Raw genomic sequence first — 26,710 nt, forward strand, 5'->3', positions numbered from 1 at the left:
TTAAAGATGTAGACTGATACGACATATTCTTAGTCACCTGATGCTGTTTATAATGTAGAGAGCTCAACATCATTTGTCAGGCTGGGAAAGTCATTAAAAGTATTTACAGCCGGGCGTTGGTGGCACACACCTTTAATCCTAGCACTCAGAAGGCAGAGGCAGGCGGATCTCTGTGAGTTCGAGGCCAGCCTGGTCTACAGAGTGAGTTCCAGAAAAGGCGTAAAGCTACACAGAGAAACCCTGTCTCAAAACAAACAAACAAAAGTATTTACAAAATGTAGTGTTTGAGTTTGGCACCTGACCAAATGGACTCCCCAGCTTTGTTAGACATCAGCGTAGACAGTCCCTCGTGCTGCTTCTGTGCTGCCATAAAATACCAGACGAGCAGTCAAGGAGGAAAGGTTCCTTTGCTCAGGTGCATCCTGGGAAAGTCAAGGCAACACCGCACCTGCCGGGGGGAAGCAGAGGATAGCGAGTGTTCTTGCTTAGCTCCCTCCTTATGTACTTTAGGACTGAGGCCTGGAGAAAGGAGCTACCCACCTATAGGTCGGGTCTTCCCACCTTGATGAACCCAATCAGGATTATCCCTGGCAGTATACACACATGTGTGTACACACACACACACACACACACACACACACACACACACACACAGTGATTTCCACATTATCGTTAGTTAAATCGTCCCTGTAGGTTCCACAGGATGTAGAGAGGAGTAGATAGAGGGTCGTAGCTCTGCCTCTGATGAGAGAAAGCAGGCGGATCGGGTGTTGTATGTCAGTGGTACACGTGGCTGGTGGGTTCTCTGACCCTGTGCGCACTGGTGAATCTGTTAGAATGGATGAGTTAAGTGGTTCATGAGCTGCAAGCTCCTGATGTCAAGCCTGTACTCAGTGTGGTCATTGGAGAGACTGCTTCCTTCTGTGTACGTGCTGGTCAAGTACAGTTTGATTCATTCCTTCATTTGTTTGTTTAGTCTTTTTGTTTTGTTTTGTTTTTTGAGACAGGATTGTTCTGTGTAGCTTTGTGCCTTTCCTGGAACTCACTTGGTAGCCCAGGCTGGCCTCGAACTCAGAGAGATCCGCCTGGCTCTGCCTCCCGAGTGCTGGGATTAAAGGCGTGCACCACTGCCAGCATACTGACCTAGTTTTTAAATTAGCTAGCTTTTCACTAACTACATTGCTGGTTAAAAACACACCCATGTCTCTAATTTTCTTGTGGGTCCTGTTCATTTCTTCTGAGCTACCCTCCCAACCCTACTTTCCTCTTTCTTTCCAAGTCCTGTGTATCGGTGTCAAAACAAGATCACTGCCACCAGTTAATGAGAACATACTTCACTTAAAATATTCTTTGAGCCCGGCGGTGGTGGCACACGCCTGTAATCCCAGCACTCAGGAGGCAAACTCAGGTGGATCTCTGTGAGTTCGAGGCCAGCCTGGTCTACAGAGCTAGTCCAGGACAGGCTCCAAAAAGCTACAGAGAAACCCTGTCTTGAAAAAACAAACAAACAACAACAATTCTTTGAGTTTAAGCAAAGGTATTTGAAAGTCTGATGTCTAATATTGAAGTGTTTGGCACTCCAATGTTCTGATTACCAAGGAAAAGGTTAAAAATGAGTGTTTCGGGTGGTGCTGGAGCCTTCTTATGCAGCAGAGTGTTATTCCAGTGAATCAGAGGGTGGCGTTGGCATGGTGCTGTCTGTGCTGAGGATCTGAGGGAGCTTCAGGGGAGGGTATTGTGAGAAACCAGCCCCCAGCAGGCAGTGAGGAGGTTCCCATACCTGTCCTGCTCTGTCCTTGACTGAGTCACAGACAGCACAGGCTGGCATGTGTGTAATGAGAGCTGACTCTAATTTTGTCTAAACCATAGAATGTTTTAATATTAGAGCTCTTTTCTAATTACCTTTTAAAGCTGTGGTAGAGAGAAATGAATTGTCATAAGGAAAATGTTGGAAACTGAATGTTAGGTCTCAAAGAAACCCAGGACAATCCTTCTGAGTACCTGTGGCTCCTCTTGGCACTCCTCACCCCACCTCCCTACCCTAAACCTCTCCCTCCCAGGGGCTGGGCTTCCGCCCCACCCCCCATCCCTGTATAATTCAGCCATTTTTGCCTTGGTCTCTCAGTCCGTGGCTCCTCTCTTGCTCTCCCTTCCAGCCTCTCTCTTCTCATAGTCTGCCAGCCATGTTCAGCCTGGACTCTTCCCCCTGCCTGCTTTCTCCTTAATAACTGCCATAAAAGTCTCCTCCAGACTTGAGGAGTGGTTGCGGCCCCCTCTTACCTCACTGTTCCATTCAGTGGGCAGGAAGTCCTTTGGATAGTTTTAGCCAGTGGGTTCGCTGGTTTTGGTATTTCAGCTTCCTTTCTGTTCTGTGTGTTTCAGTTTTTGAGTCTTACTGTGGGCCCATCTCAGGGCCTGGGGACTGTTGCAGCCAGGTCTGTCCTTGGGTCCACCATTCTCTTGCCTCACAGTGCTACAGAGGGAGTGACCTGCCAGCTTAGTCTTCCTGCTGCTTCCCATCGGGCAGGTGTGGCTTTCTGCCTCCCGAGGATGGTGTGAAGGGAGTGTGTTTACAGAAAATGGCTTCACTCAGGTGATTTCTCATGAGTCTTTCTTTCCCTCCTTCCCTCTGTCTCCTTCTGCCTTTCCCCTCTTCTTAACCTTGAACATGCTGGCCAAGAACCCTGCCACTGAGCTGCATACCCCCAAGTTTTCTTCAATGTCCAGGTGTGTACATACCTGTAACCCAGAGCCTGAGGCAGGAGAATTGTGAGTTCAAGGTCAGCCTGGCTGTGTAGAAAGACGACCTCAAATAACATCGAGAAAAACCAAACAAACAAAAAACCAAAACCTAAACACATATAAATATTTTAAAGATTTCTTGGGCAGTGTACAGCTGCTTGCCCTGAGGGCATGTTCTGATTGGATTTCTTCTTCATTTCACGAGATGTTCGTAATAAGGGGTATAGCTGCCTCCTTCCCTCTGGAGATGGAGCTGCTGGGCTTCTTCGTTAGTGTGACACTTCTGGCCAACACCGTCTCTACAGTGATGGTCTGTCTTCAGCGATGGCAGGAGGTTTGAGAGGACAGACTTGTGTATGTAGTCTGTCTTGATGGCTGTCCTGGAAAGAGAGTCCATGTCCACACCCCGCTGCTCCCACTTCCCGCATCCCAGCTGACAGGAGAAGGAGATGCTAACTCTGGTGTCTGGGAAGTGTTGTCAGAGAGAGAACCAGAAAGTGCTGTTTTCATGATGATTGGGGATTAACATTTATTCATTCATGGTATTAGGTAAGTCAATTCAGGAATTGCATGTTTGAATAAATAAACCTCTGTCCCTCGATTTTATGAATAAAGTTAAAATCAGACATCTTTTGATGTCTCAAATGATTTCCAAAACCTGTCCTTGGCTCCTATCAGTTAGTAGCAGAGGAAGAGAAAGTATTTTCTGTGAATTTAGTGTTTTAATTATTAACAGCATTGGTTGACTCTAGAATTAGTTGGCTGCTCTTCTTCACAGAAGTGCCGTTGTTATAGTGTGCATGGTTGTGAGTTAAATTCCACTTTACAAATGAGAAAAGCCCACCCCTCCAGGTAGCTGCTGTACTTGCTCTGTAGCCCTGGGGTACTGTGTGGAAGCTGGGGTCAGGTCACAGCAGGCCTTCCAGGCAGGAGGCTGGGCCCTGCCAACCTGGCCGAGCTCAGCCGCCTCCTGCTGGGGCTCAGAGAATGTATCAGCCTCACCCAGATAGCCATTTTAATCGATTAGTTTGTAAACAGATGGCCTGTTTTTAGAAATATTTCTGTGTAACCCAGACACTCTCGTTTATCATTTGTTCATCTGAAAATTATTCTTCGAAGACAAGGCGTGTGGGAGCAGCTGGCATTTGCCCGGCATGATCCAGGCTAGACTCAATTGTGTTTCTTAATTCACTGATTTGCATAGCCAATTCCTCCTCTTCTGTATGGCTGCTGAGGCCTTCAGATTTTGTATCTCTCATTCTCAAAAGAGTTCTACCTCATTCCCTTCCGTGCTCCAGCTCAGCTCTTCCTCGGTGCTCCAGTCTAGCTTTCCCTGGCTCCAGCCTGGCTCTCTGGTGCAGAGCCCTGTGCCTTGCACCCCACTTCCCCCCTTTTTCTTAGCACTCTCCACCTTCACTCTACAGTCCACCTGTTATACCTACAGTTCTTTGTCCACCTCTTCCCTGAAATACTTGTGCAAGAATGAAGTTTTCATGATTTCCATCATGTCTTAGCCAGGTCACTGGCTGCTTCTCCCCTTTAGCTTACTCTCGGTGGCCTTCCCAGTGTTCATCTGCTACCTTGATGCCTCTTTGTAGTTAACCTGTATTGTTTACTTTATAACCAGGTTACCTGGCTGGTGTCCCTTCGCTGAAGATCCCAGTCTGTTTGTATATGATTTCGGTGATAGGCACCATTTTCACCCCCAAGTTGCTGCTCTGTCCTGTCCTGGTATGCTGTGGTTGTCACACATTCTTGATGTAGTCCTGTAACCAGAGAGCAAAAGTCCTCTCGTTATTAGCCACTCATGGCTGGATCACAAAGGAGCGCTTGGAATTGTGGGAATCCCTGTTGTTAGCCTTGAGTGGCTTCACGTGTTTGAGCTCTCAAGCTGGGGTGTGTGTTAGTGTGCTGAGGGAGTCCTTCAGGTTCACTTTATGAGTCTGTTAGTGGACAGAAGGGGGCAGAGACCCCACAGTGCTTGTGGGGTGATGCAGTGCTGAAGACACTGACATGGGTGTGTGAACATTCTAGTTCACATTCTCTCTCACTCTGGACCTCTCTCCTCCCTTCTGCCCTCTCCCTGGGCCACACAGGCATGTATCTCTGCAGTGTCACCAGCATCTAATTTAAAACAGCATTTAGTATTGGCACAGAACTTTTCTCAAGCAAATAAAGGGTTGTCAATTTAACAGAAAAAACTAGGCCCGGCCAGGCCTTTCTGTAAGTTAGCAAAGGTCTGGGGAGAGTGCTCCGCAGGGCTGGAGCACGGGGCAGGGACAGTTTGCAGTGGAGAGAACAGTGACCCGTCGCCAGACTCAGCAGCCAGTTATTTGGGATTGCATATTTTAGAAAAGGTTCGGATCATTTCAAGACAGTTACCTCGGGAAGTAGGGGAGAGGTAGTGGCTAATGTTCAGCTTTAGTAGTGGGAAAAATGACTGGCTTTTTGAGTTTTTTCTTTTTCTTCATTTTTTCAGACTTTCATGTCAGCCTAGACTGGACTTAAACTTGTTGTGTAATTGAGAATGATCTTGAACTTCTGATTCTCCTGCCTCTGCCTCCTAAGTATGGAGTTACAGGCGTGTAGTGTTGGAGACCAAGCTTTGTGTGAGCTAGATGGGCACCCTGTCAATTGAGCTACAGCCCCAGCCCTTGTCTCTTGGAATTTTAAGCTCGTTGGTTGCCTTAGGCAATTTGAGTTCACTTTTGATGCCATGAGATCTAGTGGAGGTTTTTCCTCAGGACCTGCTGCTCAAGGATACATTCAAAATGATGATTAAGCCTGGCCTGATGCCAGGCCTTGGCTTGCTGATTTAGAACAATGCTTTGGCGAGATAGTGACCTTGGCATTGACTAGCCCACTAAATTCTTTTCTTTGCATTGTTTTGTATGTCAGGTCGACTCTTCATGGATTGTTTTTCCCAGCCAGTGATGTGCCTTGAATACTATGCTAAATGCAGAATAGCTTTGGAAGGAGGAATTAGAAGGTTGTTAGCTGCCAGGAATGAAACCCAGGTCCTCTCCAGGAGCAGATAGTGCTCTTAGCCAGTGAGCCATCTGTCCAGCCCTATCTTAGTAGTTTTAAGAAAAAACCTCGTACTGAAGTGTGACTGAGCATATGCCTTTACTATCAGAGTTAATTCCCAGAAATGCCCCAGATTTGAGCCAGCCGAATTCCCAGTTGTTCTGGTATGGCAGGCTCTTAATCTGAACACGGGCAAAGCATAGTTCTTCACTCACACACTTCCCTTTTTTCTAGGCTGCACCCTTCAGCGTGTAACTATCAGAAGTTAGAAATTGTGTCACATGTCTGTTTTTACTATAGTTGATTTTGATGCTATTTTGAGGCAGGGGCAGCATATCACATGCTTGCTGGTTTTACTTTAATTGTGAAAGGTAACACAAGTGCAGTTTAGAAAAGCCATTTTGATGGGCTGTGAGGTGGCTGAGCAGGGCCTCGCAAGCCTGACAGCCTGAGTTTGAGTCCTAGGACCCAAGTAAAGGTGGAAGGAGGGAACCAACTCCACAAAATGGTCTTCTCACCTCTACGTACCTGCCATGGCCTGTGTGCTTGTCAGCCTCTCTAGAAATAGCATTGATCAGAAATATTAGCAACATACTTTATTGATCTACTAACTCAAAGACTTTTGAAAATCTTTACTACATGTTTATTTATTTAGAGAGAGGGTACATGGGTGTGTGTGTGTGTGTGTGTGTGTGTGTGTGTGTTTGCATGCATGCATGCATGCACATGTTATGGGATCCTGTGGAAGGTCTCTCCTTCTACCGTGGAGATCCTGAAGATTGAACCCAGGTCATCATCTTGGCAACAAGTGCCTTTACCTTCTGACCGTTTCACTGGTCCTCATTCAAAACTCTTAATGTGCGTGGAGTTAAGTATGTGTTGTGTGCTCTGCCCCTGCCCCCTCCCCTGCTCTGATTACAGGTAAGTAAGCCATAGTTACCCTGTAAAAATTCAGCCTAATTCACAATTCCATTTGTATAAACTGATTAGCTGTGAAGTTTGTTAGAGATGTGCCTTACTTAAATAATAGTTAAAATAGCCTTTAAATGTTTCAGTAACAGTTTGTGGCTCTGCTGGTGAACCCTGTAGCAGCAGTTATTTACCGCTGACTGAAAATTATCTTATTTACAGAATAGTTACTAGATTATGGGGTCACGTGGCAGACATTTAAGATAGTCTGAGCTAGGATAGCTGTCCTTCATGAAGTGCCAAATGCTAGGCTCTTGCATCTGGCTCACAACTGGCGGTACAAGATGGTTGTTCACCACAGCCCTATTTCAGACATCAATAAGAGAGGAGAGGAACAGAGGACACGAACTTTCCATTTAGGCCCAGTACCTGAAAGATAGACAGAATGTGTAGCTGGAGTTTTCTCCAGTCCTGCCTGGGCCCACAGCCACTCAGACCCAAGTAAACAAACAGACACATATTACTTATAAGCTGTATGGCCATGGCAGGCTTCTTGCTATCTAGTTCTTATATCTTAAATTAACCCATTTCTATTAACCTATAAGTTGCCACGTGGCTTGTGGCTTACCGGTACTTTACTCCTGACTCAGCCTTCCTGTCCCCAGAATTCTCCTGTCTGCTTGTCCCACCTGTACTATACTTCCTGCTTGGCTACTGGCCAATCAGAGCAACACATTCACAGCATACAGAGTGATCAATATCCACAGCAAGAATGTCTGTTATGAGCACACTGTGTTATAACTTCAGTGGGCAAGGTGATCTGGGTGTTTCTGGGTGGTTGTTTATCCAGCTAAGAACACTGATATAGTCACTGGGCTGCTACAGTCTCTCTATGGAAGACAAAGACAGTTGCTGGGCTGCTACAGTCACTGGGCTGCCACTCACAGCCTGTGCTTATTTGGCAGGTTTTTAGATGTTTGTCCTTTGGTAATTATAATGATGTCTCCTTTTTCATACTATATTAAAATATTATGATTGCCTTTAAATTTTTTTTACATTTGTTTACTTAGTGTATATGTGTTGCACTTGTGTGTACTGTACATGCATATGTGGAGGTAAGAGGTCAGCCTGTGGGAGTCAGTCCTCTCCTTCCACCGTGTGGGTTCTGATGATTGAACTTAGGGACCTCTCAACCTGACAAGCCATTTCACTGGCCCCATGACTACATTTTTTTTTTTTTTTAAGATTTTTTTATTATGTATACAGTGTTCTGTCTGCATGTATGCCTGCAGGCCAGAGGAGGGAGCCAGATCTCATTACAGAGGGTTGAGAGCCACCATATGGGTGCTGGGAATTGAACTCAGGATCTCTGGAAGAACAGCCAGTGTTCTTAACCTCTGAGCCATCTCTCCAGCCCATGATTACATTCTTAAAAAGTGTGTGGAGTGAAGCATGATCCTAACAGTAAAAACCTGGAGTCAAATGTTAGGGTAAAAGCTGTTAGATCAGAGAAGCAGGACAGTCAGCCACCAGAGACTTCTTTTTTTTCCCCCCAGAGCTGAGGACCAAACCCAGGGCCTTGCGCTTGCTAGGCAAGCACTCTACCACTGAGCTAAATCTCCAACCCCGAGACTTCTTAACCTATATGAATCATCACACTGAATGGGCATGAGATCTTGTCTATCCTCGCCTTATATTCCTGTGTCCACCTCCCTAGTGCTGGGAATTAAGATGTGTAACTCCCAAGTGCTAGGATCAAAGGTTTGAGCCTTCGCCACCTGCCTCTATTTCTCTTTTAGACTGGATCAATCTCGTGTAGCCCAGGCTGGCCTTGAACTCCTGGTCTTCCTGCTTCCTTCTAAATGCTGGGATTAAAGGTGTGTGTCACCACTGCCTGGTCTCTATGGTTAACTTGTGGCCAGCTCTACCCTCTGATCTCCAGGCAAACAAAATACACAACAGTAGGGCTGGAGAGATGGCTCAGCAGTTAAAAGAGTTCATGCTGCTCTTGCAGAGGACTTGTGTTGTGTCCCCAGCGCCCACATCAGGTGGCCTCACACTGCCTGTTAACTCCAACTCAGAGGGGTCATCACCTCTGGCCTCTGTAGGCCCCTCATCCCATATATGCATAATTGGGGGAAATTTTTCATTCTAAGCTAAGACAGGAGAATCATGAGTTAGAGGCCAGCCTGGGCTGTACAGGAGACACCACCTTAACAAAACAAGTTTTGTTCTGGAAAAAAGTGATATGTAAAATTGTATTTATTTCAAATGAGGAAAGAAAAAAAACTATGTATGATGATACATTCTGTTTGTTTGTTTTTTGAGACAGGGTTTCTTTGTGTAGCCTTGGCTGTTCTGGAACTTGTTTTGTAGACTAGGTTGGCTTCAAACTCACCTGCTTCTGCCTCCCAAGTGCTGGGACTAAAGGCATGTGCCGACACCCTTTAACCTCAGCATGCAGGAGGCAATGTCAGAAAGTAAAAAAAAAGGGGGGAGGGCGGGTCTTGGGCTAGCCTCTAACTCTGAGATATGCCTGCCTATCTCCGAGTGCTGAGATTAACCGTCACCATGCCCAGCAACAATAGTATTTTTCATGTAATGATTTTAATAGTTTTGAGATTTTCGAGAACATAGCTATAAAATCTAAGATGTTTGAACAGACAGCATTGGATTATGTTAATGTTTATTCTAGAATGGTGATCTTAACTGTCAGCATCACAGTTGTTTTGTGGAATACTTAGATTGCTTAATAGTCACAGTTCCGTGTCAGTAGTCTTGAGAGCATATTTTCCCATTGTTCACATGAACAGTGGTATTGTGTCATGTGTGGGGATGTTGGCAGGAGCTTCTGTTGGTGGTGTGTTACAGGCAGGGTTGTTGGCAGGAGCCTGGTCACTGTGTGACTCGTAATATTTTCCTTCGCAACCTTGGCTTGGTTGTGATTGGCACCTGAGCGAAGTACAGGAAACACCCATCAGATTCCAGAGTTGTTGCTTGTATTGTTATCTTTGCTGTTGTAGGATAAGGTGTGTGTGTGTGTGTGTGTGTGTGTGTGTGTGTGTGTGTGTGTGTTCCCTCAAGTGAGATTGTAGGAAAGCAGGCATTCCAGTTGTTGAAATATACAGAACACCCTCTAGCACTGTGGTTCTCAGCCTGTGGGTTGTGACTCTTTGGGGGATTGAGCAACCCTTTCACAGGGGTCACATATCAGATATCCTGCATATCAGATATTTACATTATGATTCATAACAGTAATAAAACTACAGTTATGAACTAGTAGCAAAATAATTTTATGGTTGGAGGTCACCACAACATGAGGAACTGTATTAAAGGGTGTAGTTGTTTTTTTCTCTTTGCTCTTTGGGGGCCCGCCACCCAGCTCCCAAATAACTGCACAGAGACTTATTCTTTCTCATGAATGCCTGGCCTTAGCTTGGCTTATTTCTAGCCAGCTTTTCTTTACTTAAATTATCCCATCTACCTTTTACCTCTGGGCTTTTATCTTTCTCTATTCTATATATCTTTCTTTACCTCTTACTCCATAGCTGGCCGTGTGGCTGAGTGGCTAGCCCCTGATGTTCTCCTCCCCTCCTTTTCTTGCTCCTGTCTCTTCTTTTTTTCCTTCTATTTATTCTCTCTGCTTGGCAGCCTTGTCTATTCCTCTCCTGCCTAGCTATTTGCCATTCAACACTTATTAGACCAATCAGGTGTGTAGCCAGAAATTTCTCAGGTCCCGCCTGACCTGTGTTCAGGTTAGTCTTTTCCACTCACGTCCCCCAAGTAAACACACAGAGACTTATATTAATTAAAAACTGCTTGGCCATTAGCTCAGGCTCACTACTGACTAGCTCTTACACTTAAACTCAGCCCATTTCTGTAATCTATATGTCGCCATGTGTTCCGTGCTATTACATGCTTTTCCCTGGATGACAGGCTGGCGTCTCCTGATTCAGCCTTCCTATTCCCAGAATTCTCCTTGTCTGTTTATCTCACCTATACTTCCTGCCTGGCAACTGGCCAATCAGTGTTTTATTAAACCAGTGTACAAAAGCATTATCCCACAGCCCAGGTGCTTTAGATAGTGTAGCTGGAGTTTTCTCTCCACGTCCTGCCAAGCCCTGGTAGTCTGACAGCCCACTTATAAAATAAACACACAGATGCTTATATTATTTATAAACTGTATGACCGTGGCAGGCTTCTTGCTACTTACTTCTTATATCTTAAATTAACCCATTTTTATTAGTCTATACCTTGCCACATGGCTCGTGGCTTATTGGTATCTTAACATCTTCCTATGGCAGCAGCTGGCAGCGTCTCTCGGCCTTAGCCTTTCACTTCCCAGAGTTCTCTTCTCTGCTTGTCCCGCCTATACTTCCTGCCTGGCTACTGGCCAATCAGCATTTTATTTATACAGAGCAGTATCCACAGCAAGGCAGGCAAAGTAACATTTTCACAGAGTTAAACAAATGCAACACATCTTTGTACCATTAAACAAATATTCCACAGCATAAATGAATGTAACACATCTTCAGCTAATATTCCACAACAAAATGGTTACAGCATTAGTAAGGTTGAGAGCTACTGATTCAGCAGCTAATCGAAAATTGTATTTGCTTAATGATATGTAAGTATCTAAATTATGAGTCATTTATTAGAATTCCAAGGCAGCTTAGTTATATTTCTTTTTTTCCCTTTCATATATTTTTTATATAAGCCACTCACCTTTTATTGGACACTGATCCTTAGGGTATGAAGATTCAGATACAGTCAAATTCTTCATGAGTTGGAGCTGGGTAGGCAGTTAGGCTCAGACATGCAGTGTCCTTCATACTGACCCTCTTCGGTGGCACTTAAATCACCACCCATGTTTGAGTTCCTTGTAAGAAATACAGTAGCTGCCACAGCCGTGTTAAGTCCCGTGATGCTGCCCTTGCTATTGGACTTGATCCCGATTATACATGTACAGCTCCCAAGCGTGTATAGTACCGGCATCACATCCTACTTGGTGCATTTCTTGAGTTAACTTCCTTTGCCATTAGAATAGTGTGTTTATTCTGTGCTAGGAATACATGAAGGAAGGCCCTCTACATGAATTAGCTCTTTTAATAGTGTGTGGATTCTCTTAACACATTTTGCCGCTGGAGAAACTGAAGCTTAGACAGGCAGAGACAAGACACCTGCACTCCTGTATTCTCACATACACATGCACACACAATTCAAAACCAAACAAAATGCCCCCCTTCTGGTCCTGTTCTCTTAGCAGAGTATTAGACAGTGGTTGTCGATTTAGACCCCAGAGGCCGTCAGCTCTCTTACAGTCCATGTGCAGGTAACAGGTAATCTGCATGACCTGTGCTATTCTCTACACCCACTCTTTGTTGCTCCTCAGAGGAAGAAGTACCATTAAAGTTCCCCAGTGTTTCAGCCTTTTAAATGCCCGGACAAACACAGAAAGTACTACATTTGTTTCATACAGTGGGCTAAAAAGACTGTGGCTTCTCAGAGGTGACTGGCCCAAGGCTGGCAGCTCCCTTAGGACATTTACACGCCAGTACGGACTCACAGATCTAGGACATAGACCACTAATCCAGCAGAAGCTGAGAGGCCCCTGGACTAACCATTGAACCATGTGCTTCATTGGGATGACCCTACCGGAGTCTCAAAGTTCTCAGTACACCTCATCCAGTGTGTAATTACATCATTAATTATAGAATTTCTAGATGTCTCTATTCTGGAAGAGGCTGTAAACTTAGTGTGATTAAATTCTGGGGTAATGTCCCCAGCTAAGGTAATACTTGGCACTTAGGAGGTGTTTAGTGCGTGTGGGCTGTACCAGTCAGCGTTTCAACCTCTATTTTATAGTCCTTTCTAGTTAAGATATGCATTTGTCCTTCTTTAGGGGACACTCCTCCCCCACTGTAGCCAGTAGACTCTCCTTCCTGTGGAGACTTACTGAAGGACTGCCTGAGACTCGTTCTTCCCTTCTGAACAGCCTGCCTCTGCCCTCACCCTTCCTGTAAACTGTTACCTGGGCCACTGGTGATGGAGCTGGCAGCGCTCATGTTTCAGCACTCGCCTTACATTTGTGGCTGCATCGTCCTCTTCTTCCTCCTCTCCTCTCCTTCTGTCTGTTCCTGGCTTCCCTGCTTCTCAGTCCATATTTCCCCACTCTTTACTTTACCCCAGCATTCTTCTCTTCCTCTCTTCTCATGCAGAATTCTTTCTGGGTGATATCATTCACACCACACTTCAGCTGCCACCTCCTACGCTGATGGTTGCTAAAATCTCTGTATTCATGCTGGCTCTCATCTGCCCACTGGATATCCTCTTTTGCCTTTGACTTGCTACATGCTAGCAATGCCAGACAATGATCATGTGATCTTCCTCCCTTCTAATGAGGGAACGGAGGCAGAGTATAGCCTAGGATCAAAGAACTAGTTTATATCAGAACTGGAATGAAAACCTAAGTCTCCTGATGCGTGGAGCCCCACACTACAAACCATGCCAAACACTGAAATGTGCTTCCTGTGGCAATGGCAAGCCTTTCCCACCCTGAGACAGCCCTGATCTCTGCTCTCGCATGTACTGGCACTGCGTGCGGTGTGCTCTCTTCTGGTGGTGTCTTCCCTGTCTCTGCACCTTGGTCTACAGAGGTGTGAACTGGAGAAGCTCCCCTATTATGTCTGTACTTCAGAGGACATGCTGGGTTTTGATCAGCTCGTTTCATCTAGCCTGTTAAGGTGAAGCATGCCTGATTCATATAGTGCTTAGTGTGGCTTTGTTGGTTGGTACAGCTCTTTAAAAATTGTCCAAGTGGATGGAGAATAAAAGCATAGCACTTGGCTACACTGCATGGATCACTGCTTGAAATGGTTTTCCAACTTCCTGAGAAAATGGAAGATGGCCGTCTGAGGGATGAAGTAGCCATCGAGAAGATGACCTTTGTCTTGACGTCTGCATCGAGTCTTCTGTGCCATGCGCATGGCACTGTACACATCCGCACGTGTGCATGCTGACAGGTCTCCCTCACTTCCCTTGTCTGTGAGAAGCCAGCGTCTGAGGCGACTGATGTTGTTGTTGACTTTCAGTGGCCAGAGTGTAGCACCGCTTTCCTTTTCTAATATTATGTTTTCTTTTCTGTTCCTTTCCTTCCTTCCTTCCTTCCTTCCTTCCTTCCTTCCTTCCTTCCTTCCTTCCTTCCTTTTTTGTTGTTGTTGTTTTTGTTTGGTTTGGTTTGATTTGGTTGGTTTTTTCAAGACAGGGTTTCTCTGTGAAACAGCCCTGACTTTCCTGGAACTCACTCTGTAGACCAGGCTGGACTCGAACTCACAGAGATCAACTTGCCTCTACCTCCCGAGTGCTGGGATTAAAGTCATGCACCACCACCACGCGGCCTAATATTGTTTTCAAACTTTTTACTATAGTCACTGGGGGGATGGGTGTGCCAACAGCAGCACTTGGAGGTCAGAGGTCATATTCAGAAGTCTGATCTCTCCTTCTACACTGGATTGCAGGGATGGAACTCAGGTTGCAGGCTTGTGCTTAAGGCACTGTTACTTGCTGAGCCCCTCTTCTTTCAAAAAGATGGAACTAGAGAACTGTGGAGCCACACTGCTCAACTGTAGAGCAGGTGCCTACAAAGATCTAGTCAACCTAGAATTTTCTAAATGTACTATTGGTGAAATTATTAAGGCCACTCCACGTAGTTAAAAGGGAGGTTTATTTTGTGGGGTAACTTACAAATGAAGGGATAGGTTGTAGGGTCTGGGAAAGGTATAGCGCAGTCCGGCAGTGTTCTCTGGAGAACTCTGCTCGGTCTACCTCCAGCGTCCAGCATCCCCAACCAAGAGAGACCTCTCCTCTCGATCCTGGGTCTTCAGCTTCCTCCCTCCGCCCCGCCTTGTGGGCGTGACCATTCCCGAAGCCTCAATGGGGGTTGGAACTTCCAGGCCAAGGCTGGGATGGCTACCCACTACATCGTACCTTTAAATATAAAGGTGTATTAGGACTTCTGGGTGGGGTAGGCTGGGGTGTGTCAACTAAAACTAATTGAGTGTATGCTAAGTGACAGTGACTTTTGTGTCATTCTCTTCAAGTCGCACCAGAAGCCCCCGGGAGAGCTATTGGTTTCACTCACTGTGCCGTCTGCTTGCTCCGCGGCTGTAGTAGCAGATGAATGGCAAGAGTCTAAGGGGTGTGTGTGTGTGTGTGTGTGTGTGTGTGTGTGTGTGTGTATGTGTGTGTGTGTGTGTGCTGCTTCTCCATGGCCTGTGCTCTCTCCTCTGCCCAGACCTGCGGGAAACTCGCCATTCCTCCTGCTCCTTTTAACATTCAGCCGTTTGTAGAGCACAATTCTGTGCAGGCAGTTTGTCTAAGTGGACAAAGGAACAGCGAGATTAATTTAGCCAGCTGCATAACCATGTAGTCACACTCAGAGTTCAGCTTCTCGGTGTCTTAAGTGTTTCACTTGGTTGCCTTTTATCTGTTTGAACTTGTATGATGCCTTTAGTAAAATACCATTTGTAAGAAGTCATATATTTGACCTAGAAAGCTGAGCTATGTAGCCAAAACAGTCTTGTGATTGGAGTTTTAGGAGAGTGCCGTTGGGGCTTACTTCTAGTTCTTTCACAAAAATGTCAAGTCCCTCTTCTAATGAGGTGAGAGGACATCTACTGAGAATGGAAAGTTGAATATCTTCATTTCTTTCAAAAATTGTTGTGTAAAGTTAACAAGGTTGATTTAAAAAAAGAAATTAGTTACCATAAGTTCCAAAGACAGCCATCAATGGTGCACTAAGAAACCCTCTCTCAAAAAAACCAACCAAACAAACAAACAAATAAACAAGCAAACAGAAACTCCAAAAACAATAACAACAAAAACCCAAACTGATTTGAAAAATATTAGGTAAGTGAAGATTCTCATCTTCTAACTTTTGTTAGACAAGATCTCGTGCTAGCTCAAGTGGGCTTGGAATTCACTACAGATTGTAATAGCTTAACAGAACTGCATTTCTTTCTTAGCTATGAAAAATTTGCCTTTTCAACACAAATTTATTTCACCTACATGTAGAAAAAAACACAAAGAGTGTTAGAAATAAATCAGTCCTTTAAGGTTTTTAAATAACTGTGTGTATTGTGGGCACAGTCACTTCTGCCCTCCATCCTTATCTGGGTTCCTGGGCTTTAGCTCAGGCTTCCACAGCAATGCCTGGCCTGGTGAGCCACTGTGCTGCCCAAAACAGTATATTTAGTTCATTAGAATCCTCATAGATATTCACAGTTCATCTGCACCAAGAAACAGCAGGGAAGGTTTGAGGGGCAGTGCCAAAGTTGTTTTGCATCCCCGTGAGCCTGTCTCAGGAAAGAGGATTTTGAAGATGTGTGGCTGCTACTGTACGGAATACACTGCGTATCTGTTTTCATTTTAGGGCTGTGATATGGCTGTGTGGGTACCTGCCACAGTGCTTGATGAGACCTAAGTTTGATTCCCAGGATCCACAGGGTAACAGAGAGCTGTCCCCTGTGTTAGGTGCATGCCATGGTGCACACACTCCCTTTTAAGCTCTCTCACATGTGTGCATGCCACGCACAAGCACGCACACACTAAATACATGTGCAGTTAACTAAAGAATCTTCATTCGAAGGAAACATAAAACTTAATAAAAATAATTTCTTAGGTATCACGTAGCTTTTCTGCCCTATTCAGGTCAGCTTCCAGATGGGCCTCATTGGTATTCTCAGTGGTGCTTCTCTCCTTTCCTCTGTGTGGATCTGTGAACATCTCTTCGTGTCTGAATTGTTACAACTTATGTTGGACTCCACAGCCATCCTAACAACATCCTAACGTCTGCTACCTTCCCGACCTAAAATCTCCGTGTAACGTGGTGAATAAGTGTGGAACAGGTATCAGTTTGAAGATAACTTTTTTTATAACTTTCTTTTTTTAGATTTGGCAGTAAGTGGGCATGAAACTCACACAGGCTGAGTTTTGCCCCAACCACTGAACTTGAAGTAGCTGCTGCCATCTTGCTACCACCTCTAGCAAATTTTTATTTTTATTTTATTTTTAATGTTTTTTAATTTTGTGTGCATTGGTGTCTTGCCTGCATGTATGTCTGTGTGAGGGTGTCAACCCAACTTCACAGCAGCATCAGGGTGTCTTCTCCACCTCGCTGAGACAGAATTTTGAAGGTTAAGTTACATGGGTCTCAGCCTGCTCCTGGCTGGCTGGTTGTTTTTATGACCGTGGACTTCCTTCCCTAGCCAGCTGCTGCAGACCTTTGGACAGGTGTTCTCTGATAAGCATACGTGTGGGTGGAAAACACATTATCTTAGTGGCAGGGAAAAGCCAATCCCTGTATTTGCTTAGTTCTCAAAAACTCCACGCTGGAGAGTGAAGGTGCTCGCCGCCTAGCCCAGTGGCCTGAGCTCGATCCCTGGAACCCACCATGAGAGACGGATTCCACAAAGCTGGTTTCTCTCCCCCACCACACACGCAGGGGAGGGGCAGAGAGAGGATTCAAAAGAGTAAATTTTTAGAAAACAAACGACCAAGACTGGGATTGTAGGACAGGGGTAGGAGTGCTTGCCTAGCCGGTGAAGCCTTTCACTGGTCCGCAGCACCTGCAGCGGCCTGAGGGATGACAGCACAGCGGGCGGGCAGTGAAGGGGTCAAGTTGGAAGGGGGGGCAGTGAAGGGGTCAAGTTGGAAGGGGGGGCAGTGAAGGGGTCAAGTTGGAAGAGGGGGCAGTGAAGGGGTCAAGTCAGAAGGTCGGGGGGCAGTGAAGGGGTCAAGTCGGCAGAGCCCTGTAGTGCCGGCAGTCTGTGGACCTGGGGCGGGGCGGGGCAGTGAGGGGAGAGTTCTGAACCTGTGGGGCAGGACACAGACATGGAAGGATGGGCATGATGGAGTGGCGTGCGTGTGTGTGTCTGCATCTCCCTGGCTTCCTCCACAGCTGAGGCTCCACGGTGTACTTCTGTTCCTTCCTCTCCAGGTTGTACAAGTGCCTTTCTGGTCACTTTTATTGTTGTTGTTTGAGACAAAGTCTCACTCTGTAGACTAGGCTGGCCTCGAACTCACAGAGGCCCGCCTACCCGTGCCTCCTGAGTGCTGGGATTACAGGCAAGGCTGCCGTGCCCTGCCCTCTGTTCTGGTCACCTTTAATGTCTGCTGTCAGGTCCCAGTAAACTTCTCTAGGTTCCTTTCCCGAGGCCTTTAAGCTCCTGCTAAATAAAAACTTCTTTCTCTTCCATTTCAGCTCTCCACCCAACTGCACATGTCTCTGATTTATTGTCCCTCCACTGCTTCCATTTCACCAATTCATCCAGGCTCTGGTTCTACATGTGGGTATTGTACCAGGCCGCGGGCGGGCCACTGAGTTGAACAAGACAATCCCTGCCCTCAAGTGCAGCCTAGTAGGGAGCCAGAGGTGTAAACAGATCATTAAAACACCAGTGGTGTGCTAAGTGCTCCCACACAAGTGTGCACAGGGTTGCAGGAGATGAGCCCCAGGAGGAACAGGAACAGTGGTAGAAGACAAGCCTCGGAGGAGCCAGCTGTAAAGAACTTTAGAGTCAGAAAAGAGGTTTTTAGGAGCCAACATCACAGTCTTCACATTCCTGTGGCTGCTCTGATTCTTCCAGCCTCCTCAGTGTCTTTGCTCCATCTAATCCGGCCTCACTAATTGACAAGATAGCACTAGGCTCTCTTGATTGACCTGAGACACTCAGTGTTGATGGCGTCCAGCTGCTGGATCCAAGTTTGTCCAAGATTATTTACTGACAATGAGGGATGGAGACTGTGAGCATGGAAGAAAGCCATTTAGAGGCCTTTCACCGGCAGGAATGGCTGCTGGCAGTGCCCTACCCCCTACAGCAGAGAGTAGGAGACGCAGAGGAGGTTGTGAGTGGGAAAAAACTGAGTGGTCTGTTACTTTACAGTGAAAACAGCTTCCTGTTTGCAGTGAAGGTTTCCTGTGTAGCAGGATCCTCTTCCTCTGTTCACTGTGCAAATTCTTTGTGCTTACCTGAATTCTTGAATTGGCCCATGGGAAGAGTCTTGGTTTTTGGTTTTGACTTTTTACTATTTTATTAGAGAAGCGGATGAACCATGTGATTTAGTTTGCATAGTTCAGCATGTACTTCAAATGAAAATTTAAAATTTCTTGAAATAATGGGTTTTGTTGTAAAAGATTAGGACGTGAAACCCGCTATGTTAGTTTGAGGCAGAGCACTGGCAGTGTGCATGAAGTCCTGGGGTCCAGTCCCAGTTCTGCAGAGATGAAGAGATGAACACAGAAGAGAGACAGTCACAGTTTTAGTGCACACATGTGTGTTTAAAAACATTGTTGTTCCAACAGTTGACTACACCCTACCAAGTATAGTATAGCTTGTTCTTTTCTCATTAGATAATTTCGCCGTTTTATGCTAGCAAATATACATATGTGGTTCTTCCTCTTTATGTAATTTAAAAAATGCTGTGTGTGTGTGTGGTGGGGGGCTCACAGGCCCAGGTGTGTGTGTGTGGGGGGGGCTCACAGGCCCAGGTGTGTGTGTGTGGGGGGGGCTCACAGGCCCAGGTGTGTGTGTGTGTGGGGGCTCACAGGCCCAGGTGTGTGTGTGGGGGGGGGCCCACAGGTCCAGGTGTGTGTGTGTGTGTAATCACAGGCCCAGGTGTGTGTGTGGGGGGAATCACAGGCCCAGGTGTGTGTGTGTGGGGGAATCACAGGCTCCGGTCAAAGGGCAGCATGTGGGGTTGGTCCTCCTGGGAGCACCAGGGATTGAATTGGGGGTCATCAGTTTGGCAGCAGGTGCTTTATCCCCTGAGCTGTCTCACTAGTCCTCACTCCGTCTTCAAAATATAAATAAGCCAAGATTCTGTGTCTGTGTGTCTGTGTGGGTGTGCACTTACCCAAGGGGCATAGGATTCCCCTGGAGAGCTGGAGTTGCACGCATGTGGAGTTTGAGAGCTCTACAGTTATCTGCTGGAGCAGAAAACCTAACGATTGTGCTGTCTCTCCAGCTCACCTCCTTCTGTATTAGTGGAAAAAAGATTTGTTTGGTTTTGAGATGGGAACTTGATATATAGCCCTTGCCAGCTTAGAACCCAGCAAGTAGAGCAGGCTGGGTTTGAACTTGCAGTGACCCTCTACTTCTGCCTCCCAGTGCTTAGATGATAGGTGTGCACTGCTGTGGGGCTTATGGGGAAAATGAGGTGGTATAAATAAAAATCAAACCTGGTCCGCTCTGTAAGGGGAGCTCACTTGGTCCCTGGTCTTCCAGATTTACATGTCTGTGTGCAGACATACCAAGGTCTGTGGTTTATAAGACTAGGTCACGTGTTCCCGCTGATCTGCTGTTGCTGTTTGCATGGAACAAATTTTAGACACTGTTCTTTCCCACTGTATTTAGAATGCTTATGCCTTACCTGGGTCAAGGCCTTTTAGCCTCAGCATTGTTGCTCTTTGGGCTAGAGAGGCCTGTGTTGTGTGGCTGTCCTGTTCATTGAAGAGTATACATACCAGTTGTTGTTCCTAGGTGCTCACAGCTTCTCATTCTCCATCTGAGATAAAAACCGCCCCACCTTCACCTCAGGGCCTCGCTGCTGCTGACTGAAAGTCACTGATAAGCAGCTGGCTTGTTTGCAGGTTTCTCACCACAAGAATGGAGCATTCTTTCATCGTTTTTTGTTTGTACACATATAAATACAATATTGGAGACATCCATAGAAGTGAAGTTGTTAAATCAGAATTTTTATAGAAGTTGTCAGATAACTTAGAAAATGTAACGTATTTTTATCAGTATCCTAATGATTGCAAATCCATGGTTTGAGTTTTAGGTCTGTATGCGCCCTGTTGAGGGGCATTTCCGTGTGTCCCACGACACACACTGTCCAGCTCCGGGTCTGTCCTGTCAGAAGGCAGCTGCTGTTCCACTCTCAGCAGGTATCACCTGGTTGCTAAGGAACCCAGCCTAGTCTTCCTCCTCTCCTGGCTCATCCCCATATTCTCCTTAGTCCATTGGCTTCTTTTCAGACCCTTATCCCTGTGGTGGCTGGGGCAGCTAGTCTTGCTGTCTGTCTTCAGTAAGCTTCCTTCCCTCCCCGTTTGTCCAGTCTGTACACTGAAGCCAACAGCAGGCGTGCATCACCCTGGATTTCAGCTTTCTGTCATCAAACTCTCCCTTATCCACTGGCTTATAAACAGTAAATGTTAAAAACGTGAATGCTTAGAGCTACGTGTGGTGGTGCCCATCTAGAATGTGAGCGCTCAGGAGGCTGAGGCAGGAAGGTTGTGAATTTGAAGCTAACCCATGTCATATAGCAAGCTTCTGTCTCAAAGTTGAAAGCAGCACAGGGGCTGGAGAGAATGCTCTGTGGTTAGGAGCTCTTGCTATGCAACATGGGAACGGGGTTCCTATACTGATGCTCATTCCTGTAAATGCCCAGAACTTTGGGCTCCAACAGCTTCCTGGCTTCTGTGTGCACACACGAATCAATATAGAAGGCTTTAGAAAAATACTGCAAAGTTGTATGCTCAAATTATTTTTTATGCTACTTAAAAACTTTTTTGTTTTTATGCATTGAGTTATATGTAAAACTATTTTAAATAAACCTTTCTCTGATTAAAAAATTCTTTTTTTTTTTTTTTTTGTTTTAGAAAACTCTCTTGTGCTGTGTTTCCACTACTGTGTTTCCACTACTGTGTTTGTTGCCAGCTCTGAAGCATTTGTCTTCCTTGAATGCCCTTGCCCTTGGGCTTGTGCTGTCTGCCCCTCTCCCACTCAGCCTGCTCACTGCCTTCCACCTGTTCCTTGGAGTGCAGGCAGTGTTCGTATTTATCAGCTCATTCTATTGTATCTGTATGTATGTGTACTTCATCTGTATGTTTTATTTAACCTTGCAGAAAAGAACAACCATGTGTATAAATAACAATCTAGTAAACCAAGACGAGGGTTGTGGGAATTCCAGCCTCAGGTTCCGACCCAAGTGTTAGCAGAAGGGCCTTGTGACCCCCTTTTGCATGTCTGGTGCCTGTGTGCCATTCCATTTGGAGTGAGGGTGCTGAGGGATGCCAGGCGTCTGTCATTGTATGTAGCAAGGTGCTGTGCAAGGCTGATGAGGGACAAGCCTGTGGGAGTCACACTTTACAAAGGCTTGTCAAAGAGCCCTGGGTTTTAAACTCCGTCCTATGTGTGGGACTTCTGCAGCACTCTGTAATTAATTGTCTTTTTACAGTGAACAACCACAAAATAAGGAGAATGCATAACCTATTTCTGTCTCTTGCTATTTTAGGGGACATCACCCAGAAAGGATATGAAAAGAAGAGGGCCAAACTCCTGTCTCCATACAGCCCACAGACCCAAGGTACGGGGTGAGAGCGCTTTCAGTGCTCTTCCGGCAAAGACACGCTGTCTTCGTAGATAGCTGACATTTGTTTCTCCTGCCTCCACCTTCCCATAAGGGCAGAGAAACAGGCACGATCAGAGGAAAAGATTCTCAGCTGGGCACTTTAAAGACACCTGAGGTCACTACATAATTTGTCTAGCATAGTGGGAATTCTAATTGGTCTTAATAATGAAAACCCAGAGTCCGATATCAGGCTGAAAGATCAGAGAAGCAGAGCAGCAGCCACTAGAGACTTGCTACCTCTAGGAATCCTCAGACTGAAAGGGCCAAGCTCCTGTTTCCACCCCGCCTTATCTCTTCTTCTCTCCACCCAGCCATGTCACTTCCTGTTTCCTCTTCCCGAGTGCTGGGATTAAAGGTATCTACCACCATGCCTGGCCTCTAGTGGCTAGCTCTGCACTCTGATCTCCAGGCAAGCTTTATTTGATAGAGCACAAACAAAATATCCCCACAGATTAGAGCTTGGATGGTTGTGTGTGGGTGACTGAGACGATTCAATGACAGGAAATTCCAGGCTGTGGAAAACTGTATTTTATATATGGACACATTGTAGGGATGTATGTATATATGTATATGTGTATGTATATACACACATTGTATGTATGTATGTATATGTGTATGTATATACACACATTGTATGTATATTGTATGTATATATGTATGTGTGTATATATAAGCAGTCTGAGCAGATGCAGATTGGGTAGTGATAGAGGGGAACAAGGAAAGCGAGACGGGGAGAGAAGACAGATGCCTATTATAGGGTGTGCCAGTGCTGGGGGACAGAGGATGTGGAGGCAGGACCCCAGCCAAACACCTGAGGTCAGTCTGCATCCTAGTTTCTACTTCTGTAAGAAACTGCCAGGTTCCTTAGTGTCAGAAGGTTCAGAGCTTCACTCCAGCTCTTTGGAGGTGTCAGGTGTCAGTATATTGTGGTCGGAGAGCAGCTGGTGGGAGCTGGTGCCCTCCTCCTGAGGGTTGAACTTGGCTGTTAGTATGGATGGCGGGCACTTTCACTTGGTGAACCGTCATGCCATCCCAGCATCAGGTTTATATTGATTTTTCCAAAGCAGTTCACTTCCTCAGTCATTCTGTGTGGAAGCCTGTTTTGTGTGCTTGAGTGTATGTGCACCACCAAGTGTGCCTGGGGCCCATGGAAGTCAGAAAAGGCTTCAAATCACCTGAGTTACAAACTCTTGTGAGCCACCATGTGGGTGCTGGAAATCACATCCAGGTCCTCTGTAAGAGTGCAAGATCCACATGCTCCCTTAACCTCAGATCCAGCCCTCCAGCCCTAAGAGGTGGTTGTGGTTTGTTTTGTTTTTTTAAGACACAGGCTGACTAAGTGTGGACCAGCAGTCTGGCCTCCTGGTGACTTGCTTGTCTCTGCTCCCAAGCGCTGGGACTGAATGTGTGCACCACCTCACCCAGCCTAAGTCACTCTTACTCCAGCACTTCTGCTTCTTCTTCTTCTGTGAAGAAATTGTTTTGTTCGTTTCACATGCCAACCACAGATCCCCTCAGCATTTCTTTTGATAGCTGGGTGCTGCTTTAATCATAATTACTAAAACATTTTTATTTTTAATTCCCCTTTATAATCAAAATCTGTTTCTGTAAGTCTGTTCTTTATAAAGCCAGTTGCTCAGTTATAAATACCAGGAAGTTTTGTGTCTCTCATGTTGTCAGACTAAATGTGGCATAGGGTTATAGTTTGTGAATATTTGTTGAATGAATAATAGAATAAATAAACATTTTCTTCATTGTCCCACAGTGTCTGCAGGGAGCTGGTTCTAGAATCCCTTGTACTTACCAAATCTGCATCTGCTCAAGGTTCTCACAGAAAATGCCTTCTTCTATTTGTGTTTGACTGTGATCTATACACATCTTGCCATATGTTTTAAATCATTTCTCGCTTACTGCTGATGCTGACTGTGATGTGCGTGCTGGCTAAATCGCTGCTGTACCGTGTTGCTTAGAATCATGGCAGGAGGGGAGAGTCTGCACATATTTGTGTGGACAGCCTCTTCCCCAAAATATTTGCCGTCCAAGTCTAGATGAATCCATGGATGTGGAATGTACAGAAACAGAGGCCCAATGGTACCCTTCCTACAAAAGCTAGTGGATTTAAAAATAACTTACAAACAGATGGGTGTAGAAATAAATTGAGAGAGGAGAAGTAGAAATTGACCAATGGCAGTTAATGAAAAGCCAGCATTTGCTCTGATGTATGATGGAGTAGGGAAGGTGGCAATGTTATTGTGATTTGTTATCTAGCTAAGAACTTGGCCTATAACTTCTGAAAGCCCAGAAACACAACAACAGAAAGAGAGGCTGAGGAGTGGCTCAGTGGACAGAGTGCTTGGCATTCAAGCTTCAGGGCAGTTTAGATTCCCTCCAGCGTCCACTGTGAATCCAGTGACCATGATACAGAGATGAGATCCCCATATAGTGATATTTTATTTGTATTGAAATGCGATTTTATTTGTATGTTAATAAAGTTGCTTTGGGGTCAGAGCAAGCCAGAGCAGAAGCTGGGCGGTGGTACACACCTTTAATCCCAGCACTTGGGAGGCAGAGCTAGGCGGATCTCTGTGTGTTCAAGGACAGAGTCAGCATGGCGACATACGCTTTTAATCTCAATACCAACCATAGAAGACCTGGAGGTCTGTACAGACAGGCAGTGATGAGAGGTCATGTGGCTAGGTTTACAACCAATGAGAAGGCAGGACAGAAAGTCTATAAAAAAGAAGAACACACAGAAGTAGGTCTCTTGCTGAGAGGAAAGACAGCAGAGGAAGTGAAGGGTAAGGTTTTCAGCTCTCAGCTATTGCTCTGACCTCTTGGCTTTTAACTCTGCAATTGGATCTGTGTTTCTTATTTAGCAAGACGGTTATGTCCACAAGTCATAGTTTTTGAAATCCAGTCTATGAATTCACAGTGAGAAACCTGTATTGTCAGCACATTCTTCCCTGTGGGCAGACCTATATGGGGAACTAAATCCTAAGTAGATGACTCCTTAGTGAGTGTTGATTTTGAGTAGACCAAGACTGTGTGCACATCTTCCAGTAGAATTGCCCGTGCGGATGACCCCATGAAGGAACTAGAAGCCATTCCATTACACCTGTTAGCTTCCTGCCTAAAGATTTCATTTCCTCCATCTGTGCCCACCCACTTTTAGTCCTTCGTGTGGCCTAACAGAGTTGTCCGTCCAGGTAGAAGGGCTGTGCTCTGAATCCCAATACCCTCCCCTTCCCACACCGGGGGACAAGGCACTCTGAGTGGCGCATGCTGAGTACATACAGGGAGGGTGCAGTGTCTGTGGAAGTTTTAGAGTGTGGGGGAGGTGACCGCTCTTCCAGAGGACCCAGGTTCAATTCCCAGCACCCACATCACAGCTCACAGTGCTCTGTAACCCCAGTGCCAGGGGATCGGACACCCTCTCCTGGCCTCTGTGGGCGCTGAATGAACATGGTGCACAGATATTCAAGAAAAGGAAAACTGAAGGAGCAGTCATACTGAGAGAAAGTGGCCTGCTTCTTCCTACCACCTCGTGGAGCAGCTCTGACTATCAGTGGCACAGTGCCGCCCCGCAGAGGCTGGCAGCTGTGCTGCCCAGCACCTCTGCGGCGCCTCCCTCCCAGCCGGTTCTTCCGGAGCCCTTCATCAAGCACATTACTGTCCTGTTAGAAAGCAGCCCTCCCTTTGCCCTAGCCACCCCCATCTCCAGCCTCCTCTGCTCAGTGGCACTCCTCAGCCCACCCCAGCGCCTGAAGCTCGCACCACCAAATTGATTAGTGTCCTCCCTGGCTTCTCAGGGTCTGTGTCCCTCCCACCCACTCCCGACAGTCTGTGTGGCCCTGTAGACAGGCTAGCCTGGAGCTCAGAGAGACTGAAGGTGTGCTTGCAGTCTTCCGACCTGTTTCTGTTGACACAGTCCAGACTCACCTGGAAAGAAGGTCTCAGGAGGGATTGTCTAGATCAGGCTGGCCTGTGGGCATGTCTATGGACGATTGACTACTTAAAAACATTAATTTCTTGTTGCTCCTCATGATATTCTTGCTAACTCATCCTCTTGCATTAAATAGACAAGGTCTCTCTGTGTAGCGCTGGCTGTCCTGGAACTTGATGTGTAGACCAGGCTGGCCTAAACTCACAGGATGCCCCTGCCTCCCCAGTGCTGGGATTAAAGGTGTGTACTGTCACAGCTGGCAAACGTTGGAATACTTACAACAAGGCATTTAATAGGTTTAGGATGGAATCTGAAAGTTTGCATTAGATTTCCAGATAATGCTTAGGTTGCTGGTGCAGCAACCAGATTTTGAGAACAATGGACTATCACTGTGGCTTCCTCATTGGAATACTGGCAACCCCCACATGCAAATCTACATACAACCCAGAGCCTTTCTGGAGCCCTGGTCCATAGACCCAGTTGTGAACTCTTCTGTTACTCCTCCTCCTCTTTTTGACTGAAATTCACTATGTAGACCAGGCCAGCCTCGAACTCATAGAGATTCCCCTGCCTCTGCCTCCTTATATAATCCATTTAAAGTCACTTCTATTTCAACTTTTTCAAATTAATTAAATTGATGACTTCCGAATATTGCCCTTACAGTACCACCAATTCAAC

The 26,710-nt window shown here is 46.0% G+C and overlaps 1 protein-coding gene across 1 annotated transcript in view; it reads left to right on the plus strand.

The window, feature by feature from the left end:
• The window catches only part of Dip2b (disco interacting protein 2 homolog B), a 197,562-nt gene that overhangs the window by 61,569 nt on the left and 109,283 nt on the right, over positions 1-26,710 (plus strand). The window contains 1 exon segment of the mRNA XM_036207630.1: positions 21,973-22,044. Within this exon segment, the coding sequence (XP_036063523.1) occupies positions 21,973-22,044 (72 nt within the window).

This window comes from Onychomys torridus, chromosome 16, assembly GCF_903995425.1.
Source record: "Onychomys torridus chromosome 16, mOncTor1.1, whole genome shotgun sequence".
Taxonomy (NCBI): Eukaryota; Metazoa; Chordata; class Mammalia; order Rodentia; family Cricetidae; genus Onychomys; species Onychomys torridus.